This window comes from Rhinichthys klamathensis, unplaced genomic scaffold, assembly GCF_029890125.1.
Source record: "Rhinichthys klamathensis goyatoka isolate OS25496 unplaced genomic scaffold, OSU_Roscu_1.1 h1tg000109l_1, whole genome shotgun sequence".
Taxonomy (NCBI): domain Eukaryota; kingdom Metazoa; phylum Chordata; class Actinopteri; order Cypriniformes; family Leuciscidae; genus Rhinichthys; species Rhinichthys klamathensis.
Window position 1 is genome coordinate 518450 of NW_026606647.1, and position 16420 is coordinate 534869.

The 16420-nt window shown below is 38.6% G+C and overlaps 1 protein-coding gene across 4 annotated transcripts in view; it reads left to right on the top strand.

Annotated features, from left to right (window-relative positions):
• frmd4ba (FERM domain containing 4Ba) overlaps nucleotides 1-16420 on the top strand; it is a 59866-nt gene that overhangs the window by 11514 nt on the left and 31932 nt on the right. The window contains exons 1-7 of one of the 4 annotated variants that reach the window (XM_056253711.1): nucleotides 1818-2053; nucleotides 9883-9948; nucleotides 10027-10121; nucleotides 10612-10704; nucleotides 10960-11044; nucleotides 15521-15577; nucleotides 16033-16055. In XM_056253711.1, coding sequence (XP_056109686.1) covers nucleotides 1892-2053; nucleotides 9883-9948; nucleotides 10027-10121; nucleotides 10612-10704; nucleotides 10960-11044; nucleotides 15521-15577; nucleotides 16033-16055 — 581 coding nt within the window. In that variant the 5' untranslated portion in view covers nucleotides 1818-1891. Of the gene's footprint in view, nucleotides 1-1817; nucleotides 2054-9882; nucleotides 9949-10026; nucleotides 10122-10611; nucleotides 10705-10959; nucleotides 11045-15520; nucleotides 15578-16032; nucleotides 16056-16420 lie in introns of those variants that run through there. The other 3 variants (XM_056253712.1, XM_056253713.1, XM_056253714.1) reach the window with 3 other exon arrangements.

The window sequence follows — 16420 nt, forward strand, 5'->3', positions numbered from 1 at the left end:
TTAACATGGTTATGGCTATGGGATTGACTTTCTTTTGGAGCCTGTCTCTAGCGGCCAATCGATGAATTGCAAGAGAGAGAAGACCGGAAGGTTTCCGCTTGGTCTCGTCAAAGACAGAAAGTGCAGGAATTCAGCGTATGTGCAGCGTAGAGAGTAACACGACCCCTTCCCCTCCGGTTGGTTCGAGCATGAGCAGTCTGTCACCTGTATTGCCGAAAGAGGTGAACTCCTGGAACTTTTTCCCTAGTCGAAAAAGACTAAGGGGTGTGGCTGCCTGTAACTGTGGTGATTGAAATCGCAAAATGACGATTTCTGTTTCAAGAAAACGCTGTTCTTTTGAGCTTTCTATACCTATTCATCAAAGAACAGTCTGTCTTGCAAACATGTAGTCTATATTGATTGGCCTATATTTCTTAGTAGATTTTAACAATGGAGCTACCACTTAACTGAATTTAGTTTTTTGTTTCTCCGTTCTCATGGTCTTTGTTTTGCGTCATTTTGAGATTGTATACCTCTTGAAATGAGCAATTTTAGCAAGCTATATCCAGTTCAAGTGTCAAATATCTATTTTTCACTTACTATTAAGAGCCTGTTTGCATCAAATCCCTTTATTTCTAGTGCATTCTATATGTTTTAGAAGATTTAAATCTTTCAAACATGTAGTGACATATAAACATCTTTATAAACTACTGCCAGATATAACAGCTGTGTGTGCATGTTCCTCTTTGATTTGTCCAATTTCCTGCCAGAATGACCCTTAAGGATGGACTCAACACCAATATGTGTAATGCAAGACCCTTAACTCGTGGACAAACAGCAGGAGGAGAATGAAAAATATTCTTTTGGATTGCTACAAAATGAATTTATGGAAGCTTGTTTCTGCCACGGAGTAAAAAAAAAAAAAAAAGGTCATTGCAACTTTTTATCTCACAATTCTTACTTTTTTCTCGCAATTGCGAGTTTATATCTAACACTGTCTCTAATTTGCCAGATATAAACTCGTGATTGAGAGAAAAGTGGAAGCCGGCTTCCATAAATATCTGACATTTTGAATGTAATCTAAACAGATTGGAACAGGAAGTGATGCTGTGGAAAACCTTTTATTCCATGTCCATGAAGACCTTTGAATTTCCTCTATAATTTGCTGCTTTGGCCATTTAGTCATCATAACACATCAGCCTCTTATATTGCGGATGGCTCAGTGAGTATTTTTGTAAGTTTTTCCTTTATGGAATATGTCGGTTGGAGAAGTGTTGCGTCTGGCGGAAACTACACCCTTAACATACACACTTTCACTCGCATAGGCTACATACAGAAACCGCTAAACGTAACCCTTACCTTCCCAGAAAAGAGCCAAAAATAGAAAGCTGTGAGTTTTTACTTTTAATCGCTATGACTACCAAAACATTGTCTTTTGATTGGCCTTACATAAGTGTCTGTAAAATGTTGATCACAAAAGACATAAGCTTGTAAAAAGCACAGAGAAACCACAACGTTTGTTTACGAGAAGGGACTGGCACGGCTGGGGCGGCCATTGTGAACAATTTGCGTAAATATGTGTGCGTATACGAGTCTGCACTTATTTGTGGTCACATTCTTTTGTTTATGAGTGTGTGCACTGTGCATCACTGAAGTATGTCTATGTATGTGTCTCAGTCACTCTGTGTTATGATGAAGCCTCAGTAGGCTTGTCTCTGACTGTGGATTGTTTGTGGCCTGCCCTCTCTCTGTGCTCTCCTCCAAGGGGGAAAGTCTTGGACAGAAGCCTATATAGTATATACAGAGCCTCAAACCCAGCCAGTGGCATTCCGACCCTGGCTCTTCCAGGCTCCAGTTAGGTTACATCAGCCTCTGAGGGAGCACAGCTTCCCAGTGTGCCAAACAAACAGCGATGGCGCAGGGCTTATTTTGTGGCATTGAGGATCTACTGGCCTCTGGAAGTCAGTTAGTGTGGACTCTGACTGAACAGGTGCTGAGGAGATGCTATAGTGATGGGCTTGTGCCCTGTAGGAGGTTCCTGCAGACATGCTGTCATCTGGGAGATGTCTATCAGGTATGAGAGTGATGATGACACTTTGGTTTATAGTTTATTTGTCATAAATATTTGTCTCTAATCTATCTGTCTGTCTATCTTTCTCTCTGTCTGTCTGTCTGTATGTCTGTCTGTCTCTCTGTCTGTGAATGAATTCAGCTTTGCATCACAGGAATATATTAAAAATAGAAACTTTAAACTGCAATAATATTTCATAGTATTACAATAATTCACTGTTTTACTGTATTTTCGGTCCAATAAATGCAGCACAAGAGACTTCTTTAAAAAACATAAAAAAAATCTTTCTGAAGCAAACTTTTGAACAGTATAGTGTAAATGTAAATTAAAGGGTTAGTTTAGCCAAGAATAAAAATTCTGTCATCATTTTGTTCCAAACCTGTATGACTGACTTTCTTCTGTGAAACAGAAAAGGAGACATTTAGCTGATTGTCATCTGAATTTACCATTTGTGCTCCATTAATAACAAAAAAGAGCAATTAAAAGCATCATAAAAGTAGCTTATATTAATGATGCGCTATATTAAGGCTTATGAAGCCAAATGATAGTTTATGTGAGGAACAAACTGAAATTATTTATTAAATAAAAATCACTTTATTTAAAAGAGCAGCTTAAACATAATTTTTTTTAATAACTCCTTTTGTCCGTCATGAAAGAAAGAAAGTTTGGAACAATATGAGGGTGTTACTGATGACAAAATTTTAATTCATGGGTAAACCGACTAAAAAAAATTTTTTTGGAGAGTTGGTCGAAGTCAAAATACAAATGTAAATTGTATTTTTGGACTTGTCAAAGCACCATCTGCTCAATTCACTTAGCGCTCATGCGTGCAAGTATCACTGTTGACTAAGGATGTTTTTCTTCTCTTACTGTTGTCAGAGCTGTGGTCTGTCTGATGTCATTGTGTCTAAGGAATGTTGTTCCCTAAACCTTAACATGAATTCAGTCGTTCATGACATCTAATATACCTGCTATATCAAAGACAGATGTGTTTTTTTCAGAAGTCAAGCTGAACAGATGCTTGTTTTCCTCTCAGAATATTAGTAATTTTTTTTGTGTTTTTTGGGCATAAACCCATTGTCTCCATTCACTTTCATTTGCCCCAGGAAGCTTTACAAACTCGTTTTACGGCAGTGATATCAAACGCTCATTGGCTCTCACTTGCTTCGTCACAGATTGCGACATGCCGTGTTTTGGGTGATGTGCATTTGAATGAGAAATGTACTCTTTCACAGAGTGGATCAGGATAAGATTCTCGGCAATTAACTTAAATTCTGCTCTGTATCTCATACAAAACTATACCGCCAGAGAGGACTGCGACTGCAGCACATTGTCATTTGAACTATACTTTTGGTACCACTTTTGAAATTTTTGCAATCGATAAATTGGGATTCCACTTGTCTGTTATGTTTGTCTTTATAACTACATATTTTAAAGAAATGGTTATGGGGTTTAGAAATAGGTTTAGTAAAATTACACAATTGCCACAATTTGTAGGCTACATTTGTCCTCCCGCATTGCATCAAAATGTTTTTTAAAAAACATGTTTTTGTTTTTGCATTGTAACAAATCACGGACATGTCAGTTGAGCAAATGAATGCAATGACCAATCAGAACTTTTGTGCAGTGTGCACTGACAGTCAGAACTGCAGCAAGCGTCAGTAAGGCAGCATTGAAATATGCTTGCCAATCATGTTTGCATATATATATATATATATGCCATGCAGTTTCCCCTCAAATATTTTAATGTACATTCTATGAATTGACATTAATAAATGCATTACTTTAATATATTTTTTTCATAATGGGCAACCATCTACTTGGAACTTCTGTGGTTGACTAGGAACATTTCTCCTATTTTTACCTATTTGTTGACAAAAAAAAACATATTATCAGTTTTACTCCCTATTTGTCAATTAACTTTGAGTTTGAAAAAAGATGTGGTAATAATATTCCACAGTGGCTTTACATACTTAAATTTGGAACATGTATTTGTGTATATGTATATGTGGTTTTTTTGATTTAGACTTGAGTGCTTGTATAAGATTGGATAATTGTTGCTCCACACCCACCTAGGCATGTGGCCAATACCTTGAATTTTGACTCTTTAAATTCTGTATATTGTTGCCATTGACTGTTTGACTCTGAAGAAGACGCATGTGCGTCGAAACGTTGGTCATTTTGCACGAATAAATATATTAAAACGTTCTGTGCTCCGGGTCCTGCTCCTTGGTCCTAGTTAGACCTTGGGTCCTTTTTCTCATACTTAAATTTGGCTTTGGCATGAAACGGAAGTTGTGGCAGTCTTGTTTTCCCTATTGTGATGTAGGCCTATACCCGAGTTCTCGCAAAAGAAGAAATGTAGGGTGGGATTTTGACTCTCAGCAATTGATTGGATTGTTGAATCATTGTGGTTTGCTGTGCAAGATCTGTGATCTTATGTGAATGACAGGTTGTCCTGCCCTCACGCCAGTAAACACGTCATCAGAGAATAGAAGAGATGTTGCTGCAAGAGGGAGGGGAAGCTATTTTGGTTAAAGATTACGAGGGCACGTGCATTTATATAAAAAAAAAAGATGTGCATGGATAATTCCCAAAACAAACATAAAAGACGTCAATACGTGAATGAATTTGAGGAAAAAAGGACAAAAATGTAACCAAATTTTATTTACATGGCTATTTCTTTAAACAACTTTATTGAGAGTCACTCCACAGTTGGGTGATATTTATATATACAGACATATCTTCTCTCCAGATGTTTTTCCTTTTCTTTTTCTTTCAAGTTCTTTGCTGTAGTTTTTTAGAGCTGGTAGGTCTGAGTCATTTAATCTTTTTGTTTTTCTTGTGACTCCCTGAGATTTGAATTGTTTGTGTAAAGATTGGACTTCTGAAAAATCACACTCAAGCATGGCAGGGGTTGATGAGTTTTCAGGTTTGGAGCTAATGGTATATAATAGTTTAAGTGGTATTTTTTAAATGGAGATAAAAGCATGCGTGTACGTTTTTTGGAGAGGGAGTATGGGGCTTTGTTTGAACTCCGATTATAATTCAGGGTGAATGACCCTTATGTCAAGAGCATTGTCACGTGACATGACCCTCTTTTTTTTGCATGATCAGTGGTCACTCATTCCCTGCCCCCATAGGCACATGGCTTATCACAGATACAAATCAATTATGCTTCTCTTCAGATACTGAAGTATAAAGCCACAAGTTTTAATATTCATTACATATCCCAAACTTTATACTAACTCTTTTGTCTGTGTTCATCCACAACACGAGTTAACAGACTAATATAGCGGGCACTCTGTGCCTGGCACAGTGATGACCTTATAGTCTGACAGCACACAAAACAAGGGAGATTTCTGCATGAGTAAATCTATACCAGACAAGCAGAAAACACACAAGTGGATGTTTTTTTCAGGGATAAGTGGAGGGCTTTTTAGGGGGGCAAGAAAGTATTATGGGGGCAGGGAAGTGTTGCCGCATTAAGCTTAAATAATGCTGATGCTGAGTCTGGTGTAATGCACATTCAAGTGCATTGTTTTTGGCAAGGTAAAGTTTAACGCTAAGCAAATGAGGCTTCCTGCATTGCTGGTGGAGCAGATTTTCATAATGTATGGAAATCGGTATTGACTCTTGTTGTATTGTTCGAATCAAAATATTAAACTAAACATTTAGCTTAGCAAAACATTGCTTAAGCATAAATTACAAATAATGTTGAATGCAACATCAAAAAGATCTATTGTTGCATGCATGTTCAATGTGATCTTTTATTTTTTATTAAAGCTTGAATCATTTATCAGGCTGGGCTAGTCCTTTAAAGTGTTTCTATGGTGACTAATCCAAGCTTAGACAATGGAGCCTGTGTAATTAACAACACCAATAATTCTCTCCATTAAGACGGCTTAAATGCAAGTCCTTGTTTTTTATAGCGACTAACACTCTGCTTTTTTCTCTCTTATTTAATACTACTTATTATAACTCTTGGTTTAGTCACAATTACATTTAAGACATTTTTTTCTCTTCTAGAAATATAATTCCTGGTATATTCCTTATATATAATTATTATATTATATCAATCATAAGATATGAAATTTGGTTAATTCACATGAGAATGGCTAATTCTGGTTAATTAATCAAATGTTATCAGTACATGGACACTGGTGGATCTGGTGAAGAGAGATAGTTTGGTTGGTTGGTTCTTACTAATTAACCATAATTCATGTATACTCCTGTCTCATCACTGTTTTAATTCATGAAATAGAAAAGTTAATTGTGTGTGTGTGTGTGTGTGTGTGTTATTAATTTTGCAATTGATTTAATGCAGTATTAGAGATAAGAGGGCAGATTGATTACAGTTGTGGTCAGAATTAATGACACCCCTGGTAAATATGATCAAAAATGGCTGTAACATATAATTCTGCATTGTTTATCCTTTTGATCTTTCATTAAAAAAAGTGCAAAAATCTAACCTTTCATTGAAGTAAAATAATTGAAAGTGGGGGGGAAATCACATTATGAAATAAATGTTTTTCTCCAAAACATGTTGGCCACAATTATTGGCACCCCTAGAATTTTTTATCAGTAAAATATCTCTGAAGTATATGTTTAGCACACCAGGAGGACTAGGAACATGAAATTGTCTAGCTATGACTTCTTGTTTCACAGGAGTTTAAATATGCGGAAACACAAAGGCCAAATTCCCTTAATCATCCATCACAATGAGTAAAACCAAAGAATATAGTTCTGATGTGCATCAAGATTGTTGAGCATCACAAAATAGAAAGTGGGTGTAAGAATAGCTAAAGAATTGAAAATCCCCATTTTGACCATCAGGGCAATAATTAAGAAGTTCCAATCAACTTAAGATGTTACGAATCTGCCAGGAAGAGGACGTGTGTCTATATTGTCTCAATGCACGGTGAGGAGGAGAGATTGAGTGGCCAAAGACTCTCCAAGGATCACAGATGGAAAATTACAGAGATTAGTTAGTTTTGGGGTCAGAAAGCCTATAAAACAAAAACCAAACAACCCCATACATCACCACATGTCGTTTGGGAGGGTTTCAAGAAAAATTCTCCTCACTCGTCCAAAAACAAACTCCAGCATATTCAGTTGTCAGACACGACTGGAAATTCAAAAGGGAACGGATTCTCTGGTCAGATGAAACAAAAAAAGGGCTTTTTGGCAGATGTGTTTGGTGCAAACGGATAAAAAGTTCCCCATGTCTACGGTTAAATATACCACTGGATCTTTAATGTTGTGGGCCTATTTTTTTGCTGGAGGTCCTGGACATCTTGTTCAGATACATGGTATTATGGATTCTAGCAAATACCACCATATACAAAATCAAAACCTGATTGGCTCTGTTAGAAATCTTATAATGGGCCATGGTTGGATCTTCCATCAGGACAACGGTCCAAAACAAACATCAAAATCAACACAAAAATTGGTAACTGAGCACAAAATGAAGCTTCTGCCATGACCGTCCCAGTTCCTTAAACTGAACCCTATATAGAAAACGAGTGGGCTGAACTGAAGAGAAGAGATGTTATCTTGGCAAAAGGAGGTTGCAAAAAGTAAAGGGGTGCCAATATTTGTGAAATTTTTTTTGAATGAAAGATCAAAAGGATAAACAATGCAGATTTATTTTTTACAGCCATTTTTGATCATATTTACCAGGGGTGCCATTAATTCTGACCACAACTGTATATAATTATAGTTTTATTATTATGATAAATCTTATCAGGAGGCATCTTTCAACAATGAAAAGATATTGCAATTTCACATGACTATGATTCACTTAGAATCTGATTATATTAAATTATTTTAGGGCTCAGTCTTGGGCTTTCTGCTATGTAGCAGCACAGCCATTGTGTAAGAAAGAATGATGTAAATTGCCAAAAATAAATATAAGCGTTGTATTGGACATGGTGAAGGGAACAATGTAACCGTACAAGTTTAGGTTTGCATCAATTTAAATGTCTTTAGGCCCTCCTGTTTAAGTCTCTCTCACACATTGGATGCATTTGAAAACTTAGGCAGCTGACTTGCCTCACTGCCTTATCGGCCGGGCAATGACTTTGTAGGCAACATTTGCGGATGAAGGTACCAGTCATGAAACTGGCTTCTAAGGCAGCGTAATGGTTTAATGATCTACAGCAAAATAAAGTGAGCTTTGGTGATAAATAAGCAAATTTTTAATTACAACAATCGTAATTCCACGCTAGAAATAACATCAGAGGTGGAAAATGTTGGGCAAAAATTTACATTTCCACACAAACTGACCACCAACCTCAACTTTCAGACAACAACTGTCACAGAATGGAAAGCACAGGATTGTGGGATATCAAAGGCAGCGAATGATATATCTATGCTGCCTTCAACAATTGATCAGATGAAGGTATTTCAGGAGTCAGGGGGTGCTTCTCATTTCTTATTTGTGCATCCTTGTTTCCTTTCCTCACATCTTAGCTTCACCCCCTTAGGATGCGAGAGAAGGATACACCTGTCTATCCCCGATCATGACTCCTCAGGAAGCTTCCTCACTCCTCGTTCCTCGCAGTGCTATTAGAGAATTGAGATGCCCTTTAAGATGGCTGAGTTTGATCAGTTTACGGGTCACGAGATGTAGGGCGGAGGACTGAGGAACGAGGAAATGAGGAAGCATCAGTTTGAGTATCGAGAAGCACCCAGGAAATGAAGCTAATATTGGATTTGGACATGCCTTGATACCGTCCTACCTTGGAATACATCCTTCGTCCGAAAGGCAGCATTTGAATTTATTGAAAGGATAAGCCCTTTCGATCTCTCTCTCTCTCTCTCTCTCTCTCTCTCTCTCTCTCTCTCTCTCTCTCTCTCTCTCTCTCTCTCTCTCTCTCTCTCTCTCTCTCTCTCTCTCTCTCTCTCTCTCTCTCTCTCTCTCTCTCTCTCTCTCTCTCTCTCTCTCTCTCTACTCTCCCATTCTAAATCAAATGCTACACTCTAAGATTCATACATAATTAGTACATCAGTTAAAATGTAGGATATTCAGAATAAAGATTATGTAATAATTGTGTTCATAATTTCACTGTTTCACAGTTTTCTCTGATGTTGTTGAATACTAAATACTAATGTGACCCTGCCAAGAGGCTGCCAAGATAACATCTAAATCCAGCTGACAGTACACAGAGATCAATCTTCCCAATGGGAAAAACAATCCAATTTATCAACCCAGTATCAGAGGACACACTCTCCTCATCATTAGATTAGTGTTTATAAGTATAGCAGTAGGTTATGATTGTGTCTAAATCTGTATTGGAGGTCATGGAAGAGTGTGTTCAATATATACATGCACTTACACACACACACACACAGACAGACAGTGTCAATAAAAATGTTAAATTCACTCCTGTTCAAAAGTTCAAAAAACGTTTTGGAAAGAAGTTTCTTATGCTCACCAAGGCTGCATTTATTTGATAAAAACACTGTAATATTGTGAAATATTATTACAGTGTGAAAACTTTTCTATTTTATTATATTTTAATATGTAATTTATTTTAGTGTCACGTGTTGAAAATGTTGAAAACATTTGTGCTTATTAATATTTTTGATTTAATAGAGTTCAAAGGAACAGGATTTATTTGAAATGGAAATATTTGTAAACATTATGGTAACATAATAAATGTCTTCCATTTAATGCATCCTTGCTGAACGTATTCATTTCTTTTTCAGTATTCAAACTCTTGAACTGAAGTGCACACTATTTTATACATGACCATATTTATGTGAATTAATAATATACAAATACTGAATATAATAAGATGAACTGGATGTGTGTTTGACTTTGCCAGATGACGGAGGGCCGGCTGTGTCAGGTGCTTCTGCTAGATGACAGGCAGCTGGAACTACTGGTCCAGGTAAAGCTAACTCACCACACTAACTCATAGATTAAAAAAGACACGTTATTAACTGTAACACCCGTTTCCCTAATACAGCCAAAACTGTTGTCCCGAGATCTCCTGGATCTGGTTTCATCACATTTCAACCTAAAAGAGAAAGAATATTTTGGAATCTCCTTCACTGATGAGAGGTAAGTTAGTGAAGTGATTTGTTGTCATTGTATAGAAAGACGTATTTATTTTTGCTTATTAGCATACTTCACAATACAGACTCACCCAGTAGATCTTTAATTAGGCTACACTATTAAACTAGCATGTAATCCCTGTTCATTACACACATTGAAGTAGCGTTAACCAGACATCCTCAAATAATAACTGAACTTCTAACTGCTATAAGTCTGTCAACTCACAAGATTTCGAACAAAAGGCTTAGATGGGGCTTCAGAGGTATTCCACTTTTACAAGGAGCCTATTGTTGTTTTATGATTTTTTTTTTTTTTAAATACCTACTTGCTTTTGATCATTCATTCAGTCAAACAAAGCACATATAGGATCATACACAACATGTGAGGTTTAATTATGTACAACCATAAATAGTTCTTGCAAGTCTTTCAAAGACATCATTATGTTTCTTATGTGATTTAGCCCAAGTATTGAATTAGACTTTTTGCCATTTATCAGGGGTCAAAAAAACTGGCTTCAACTGGATCGCAGGGTGCTGGACCATGACTTTTCCAAAAAGACTGGACCACTTGAGCTCAAATTCCAAGTCAGGTTAGTTCAGATTCACTCATTTGCATGTCCAATGGCTAACCAATAGGGGGCGCCACCAGTACAGCATGAGGCATGCTGGTGCAACTTCAACATACAAAAGCAAGACATACAAGATTTGGCATTGAGATTGACAATAATTTCTCATTCATAACTAATTACTTTGTATTTTATTATCTTTATATGCAATGATTGTTAGTATTGGTTTATCATAGGAGTTCATTTATGTTCCTCATTGATTGTCGCTGTTTTCTGTAGGTTTTACATCGAGAGTGTTGCATGTTTGAAAGATGCTACCACTGTCAAACTGTTTTTCCGGAATGCTAAGATATCTGTCTACAATGTAAGTGATCCAAATATCAAAATCATGTCACAGATCAAAACATCCAAAATCTATTAAAGATTGCAATACTCTTATTTAGTAGTGCAATATTCTTATGGTTTCTACAACAAATGTCTGTGGATGATTTTTCCCTTTGATTTTTTTTCTTTCTTTTGTGAGGCTTTAAAAGAGCTTGGCAGGTGGCTTCCATTAAGTTCTTTTTGATTACGGGCATTTACAGATGACAGCCCTGGCACAGCAGGATGCTGCTGGGTTGGCTGGTTCCTCTGTAGCCTCTTTCAACTGTAAAGGCCATTATTGAACCACCAAATCTAACTCAACCTAACACATTTGATAAAGAAAGAAGGTAGTATGAATTTAGCTTGCTCTGACAGACTTCCTTTTTTTTTTTTTTCTAAACAGAAACCATTACAGTTCACATAGGCTAATTCCAAAATAATCATATACGTATTTTACTATCTAACACCGTGTCCTAACCAGACGCGATGCGATAAGATTCCAGCGACAAATAATTCGTCTGTCCACACTAGACGCGACGCGACTGCGAGATGCGTAAAAATCAATCAAAACCCACAGCCAATCAGAACAGCGTGTGGGCGGAGTCTCGTGGCAAGTGCACAGCACCAGAGAGTAATCTTGACGACACTCGCAAGAAAATGGATAAGTAGGCTACATAATCAAATTCACAAATATTACACAATTTAAACAGTATTCAAATACATAGGCTACTGACTTACTAAAACAATCTTTGTCAAATAATACACTTGTTTCTTCACAGTTTGAACGTTCTTGTTTCCATATCTATAAATTACAGGAACGTCTGTCTGTTATTCGCATATCTCTCGAACCGTTAGTCCGATGGATTTCAAACTTGACAGGTGTCTTGCTACGGGCACGAGAAAGTGCAGTGCAGTGCCAAGTTTGACGTTGTTTGGATTAGAAATGCAAAAGATATCGTTAAATATATCGGTAAAAGAAGCACACATGGCTTTTGCCGCTCTAGCCGCTGGCCACTCCCCCTCTCACTGCACACTGAGTGGCCACTCCCTCTCTCACACTGCACACTGAGGCCACTCCCCCTCTCACGCTGCACATTGAGTGGCCACTCCCCCTCTCACACTGCACACTGAGGCCACTCCCCCTCTCACGCTGCACACTGAGTGGCCACTCCCTCTCTCACACTGCACACTGAGGCCACTCCCCCTCTCACACTGCACACTGAGGCCACTCCCCCTCTCACACTGCACACTGAGGCCACTCCCCCTCTCACGCTGCACACTGAGGCCACTCCCTCTCTCACACTGCACACTGAGGCCACTCCCCCTCTCACGCTGCACATTGAGTGGCCACTCCCCCTCTCATACTGCACACTGAGGCCACTCCCCCTCTCACGCTGCACACTGAGTGGCCACTCCCTCTCTCACACTGCACACTGAGGCCACTCCCCCTCTCACACTGCACACTGAGGCCACTCCCCCTCTCACGCTGCACACTGAGGCCACTCCCCCTCTCATGCTGCACACTGAGTGGCCACTCCCTCTCTCACGCTGCACACGGAGTGGCCACTCCCCCTCTCACGCTGCACACTGAGTGGCCACTCCCCCTCTCACACTGCACACTGAGTGGCCACTCCCCCTCTCACACTGCACACTGAGTGGCCACTTCCCCTCTCACACTGCACACTGAGTGGCCACTCCCCCTCTCCCACTGCACACTGAGTGGCCACTCCCCCTCTCACGCTGCACACTGAGTGGCCACTCCCCCTCTCCTACTGCACACTGAGTGGCCACTCCCCCTCTCACACTGCACACTGAGGCCACTCCCCCTCTCACACTGCACAGAGTGGCCACTCCCCCTCTCCCACTGCACACTGAGTGGCCACTCCCCCTCTCACACTGCACACTGAGGCCACTCCCCCTCTCACACTGCACAGAGTGGCCACTCCCCCTCTCACACTGCACAGAGTGGCCACTCACACTGCACACTGAGGCCACTCCCCCTCTCACGCTGCACACTGAGTGGCCACTCCCCCTCTCACACTGCACACTGAGTGGCCACTCCCCCTCTCACACTGCACACTGAGGCCACTCCCCCTCTCACGCTGCACACTGAGTGGCCACTCCCCCTTTCACACTGCACACTGAGGCCACTCCCCCTCTCAGACTGCACACTGAGTGGCCACTCCCCCTCTCACACTGCACACTGAGGCCACTCCCCCTCTCACACTGCACAGAGTGGCCACTCCCCCTCTCACACTGCACACTGAGGCCACTCCCCCTCTCACGCTGCACACTGAGTGGCCACTCCCTCTCTCACGCTGCACACTGAGTGGCCACTCCCCCTCTCACACTGCACACTGAGGCCACTCCCCCTCTCACGCTGCACACTGAGTGGCCACTCCCGCTCTCACGCTGCACACTGAGTGGCCACTCCCCCTCTCACACTGCACACTGAGTGGCCACTCCCCCTCACTGTGTAGCTCCCTGAATTGTGTAGTTCAATTTTCCATATTTATTTTATGTCATTATGTCAGTATCAGTATTTGCTTTCTACCATGCACAAATAAAAATGTCACTGAACTTTTGCTGTGTAATTGTAACAATGAGCACTCAAACACACCAAACCAACAATTACTAAAAACACACACAAAAACTGATTTTGCACGGGCACTTTGCACTAGTTTGTTTAATTTCAAGATCTGGGGTGAATTATCCATTGTTGCTTTTACAGCTACAAAGCTGGGAGCACTAAATGATATTCAAAGTCACATTACACACTTTTAACATTAAATAAAGCACATAAATAGTACCTGAGATTATTATTGCCACACTTTGTGTTTGTTGTTCCAGCGCGACGTTGCAGAAAAATAGAAACCGTTTCTAAAATAAAATCGTTGCATGTCGCCGTCGCGGCTGGTTAGGACAAAAACTCTGATTAACATGGAAAATATATCTTTTTTCGCACGTCGTGGCGTCGCGTGTAGTTAGGACACGGTGTAACAAAAAAAAGTTAAAGTTTACACAAAAAATTGGTGGGAAATAGGCTACTAATTGTTACTGGAGCAATTTTGAAGCAATTGGGTATATATGCAGTGTGATTTTTTTTTTTCTGTTGGCGTTTACTATTTGCTTATCTTTGACAAAGATATAATTATTTACATCTATTTTCTGTAAATGGGAATAAATATGGACATTTAAGAATTTTTTAAGTTTTTTCTGTAATTTTGTGCAGTTTGCTGCAGTATAAGGTTAAATGCCTGACAGTTTTATTATTGACTGTTTACATTAAAAATGTGGACTTCAGGCTAGTAGTTTTTGTTGTGGTTTAAAAATCAAGAATTGTGAAATGTCACTGACTCACTGATATGTAAAATGTCATGTAATAATAACCTTATTAATTAAAATAGCTACAAGGTTACATGGGGCAAAAATAAAGAAAACTATAACTAAATGTGGCATTTAATAAAATGGGTTTATGTGAAGATTGTTTTAAGTTCCCCTAAATTAAAACTCTTGTATTTTTTTAAGCTTATTGAATGTTAAAAATAATAAATGGCTGTAATTACACATTTAATCCCCAGAAATTGAGGATTTTTTTTTTTTTTTTTTAAATGGATACATCAGTAGCAATATTGATGATACTGGCCTTCATTCATAGTAGCTACTCAGTGATCATGCCATCAAACAAATTAAATGTGAAGTTATGTATTACAATATTAATATATATATATAAATATATTACATTTTGTAATGTTAGGTGAGATTAATCGTGATTACAGAATTATTTAGTTATTTTTAATCGAGTGACATCACTAAATATAAGTAAATATTTGCAATATTGCTGTTAATCCGTTCTTTGTGGTGTGGATTGTGTGAGGGGCGCTGTGGCGTGATTGAGTGGTTGAGGGATTTTTCTCGTTGCTGTACAGCGACCCCATGTTGACTGATTAATCTACTCCTGTAACTGTAGTACTACAGCCACAAACTTCTTTAGACTTATATTTAAAATTACCCTTGCGCGAACGTGTGGTGAAAACCTTTTTTTAAACAGTTTTTTATTATTATTTGCGTTCGCGAGACACCAGAGTAACTTATTTTGATGCACGTTGAGGTTGAAACATGAGCGCAGCGCTGAAGAACCTGCTCCCAGTCTGTACCATGTCATCCTGGGGTGGTCCAAGTTATGTACTGCAGTCATATTAAATATATTAGTGTCTTTTATGTTTTTAAAATACTAAATTCATGTGTTATCGTAATAATATGTTAGTTGTGTAATGATACAGTGCGTTTAAGGTAGATAAAGTGATCACTTTCGTACAAACACCCCGTGTCTGTTTACAAAGATGGTATCGTCCACTGTGGAACCTGTGTGTGGTGGAACTGGTGGGATAAATAGTTAGATTCGGTGTGTCTGCCGAAAGCCTTACGTGTAAAGCGATTTAATAATTTTGTACTCCTTCCTTTTAAATACTTACAGGAAACCATTGAAGTGGAGAGTGAGATCGTTTTTAAGTTAGCTGCATACACTGTTCAGGTGAGTGAGAATTTTAGTTCTCTGGGTTAGTTTTGACAGACTCGCTGCGAGTAATTTTCACACGCAATTTGTATCTCCTGAACTGATTTTAAGCTGCTTTGGAAAAAAACCAGTTACAACGACATGGGTACTAATGTTTTTTACGACAGAATTTGCATGTATATTTTCGCTAAACTGTAAGTTATTATCAATCGACGTTCTTTCGTTGCAAGTTTGTATTTTTGCGTTGAAGTGCTTACGGTGCAACTTAACGTTAACTGTGAATATATCAACATACATTATTTGGAAAATGTCTAATACAAAGTTTAGAGACTTGTGGTCTGTAGCAAACCCACTCTGGAGTTAACGTTAAGCTTCTTACCGCATTGACTCAAGACTCAAGCATGTAACAGTTAATGTTATAAAGGTTCAGTCTGAAATGATTCATCAACAAGCACTTTTGTCTCTTTCTTTAGGAGGCAAACGGAGACTTCATAAGGTAAGAGAAAACTTAGATCTTGGAAGACATTAGATCAGGGGTAACCGACCTTTAAAGTCTCAGTCCAGATATATCATCTAATACAGACTTTATATTCTAATTGATAGATATCTATCTATCTACCTATCTATAGTTTTAAAGTTATTTATTTGTTTGACTTTGAATAATTAATAGATATTGTTCAAAATGAAGACAGCTTTTATATATCAAGTTTATATATATATATATATATATATATATATATATATATATATATAACGTTATATATATATATATATATATATATATATATATATATTGTCCAACTTAATGGAACAGGCACCTGCTAGGACACCTGTGTGAACTTAAGGGAAAGTTGAATCCAC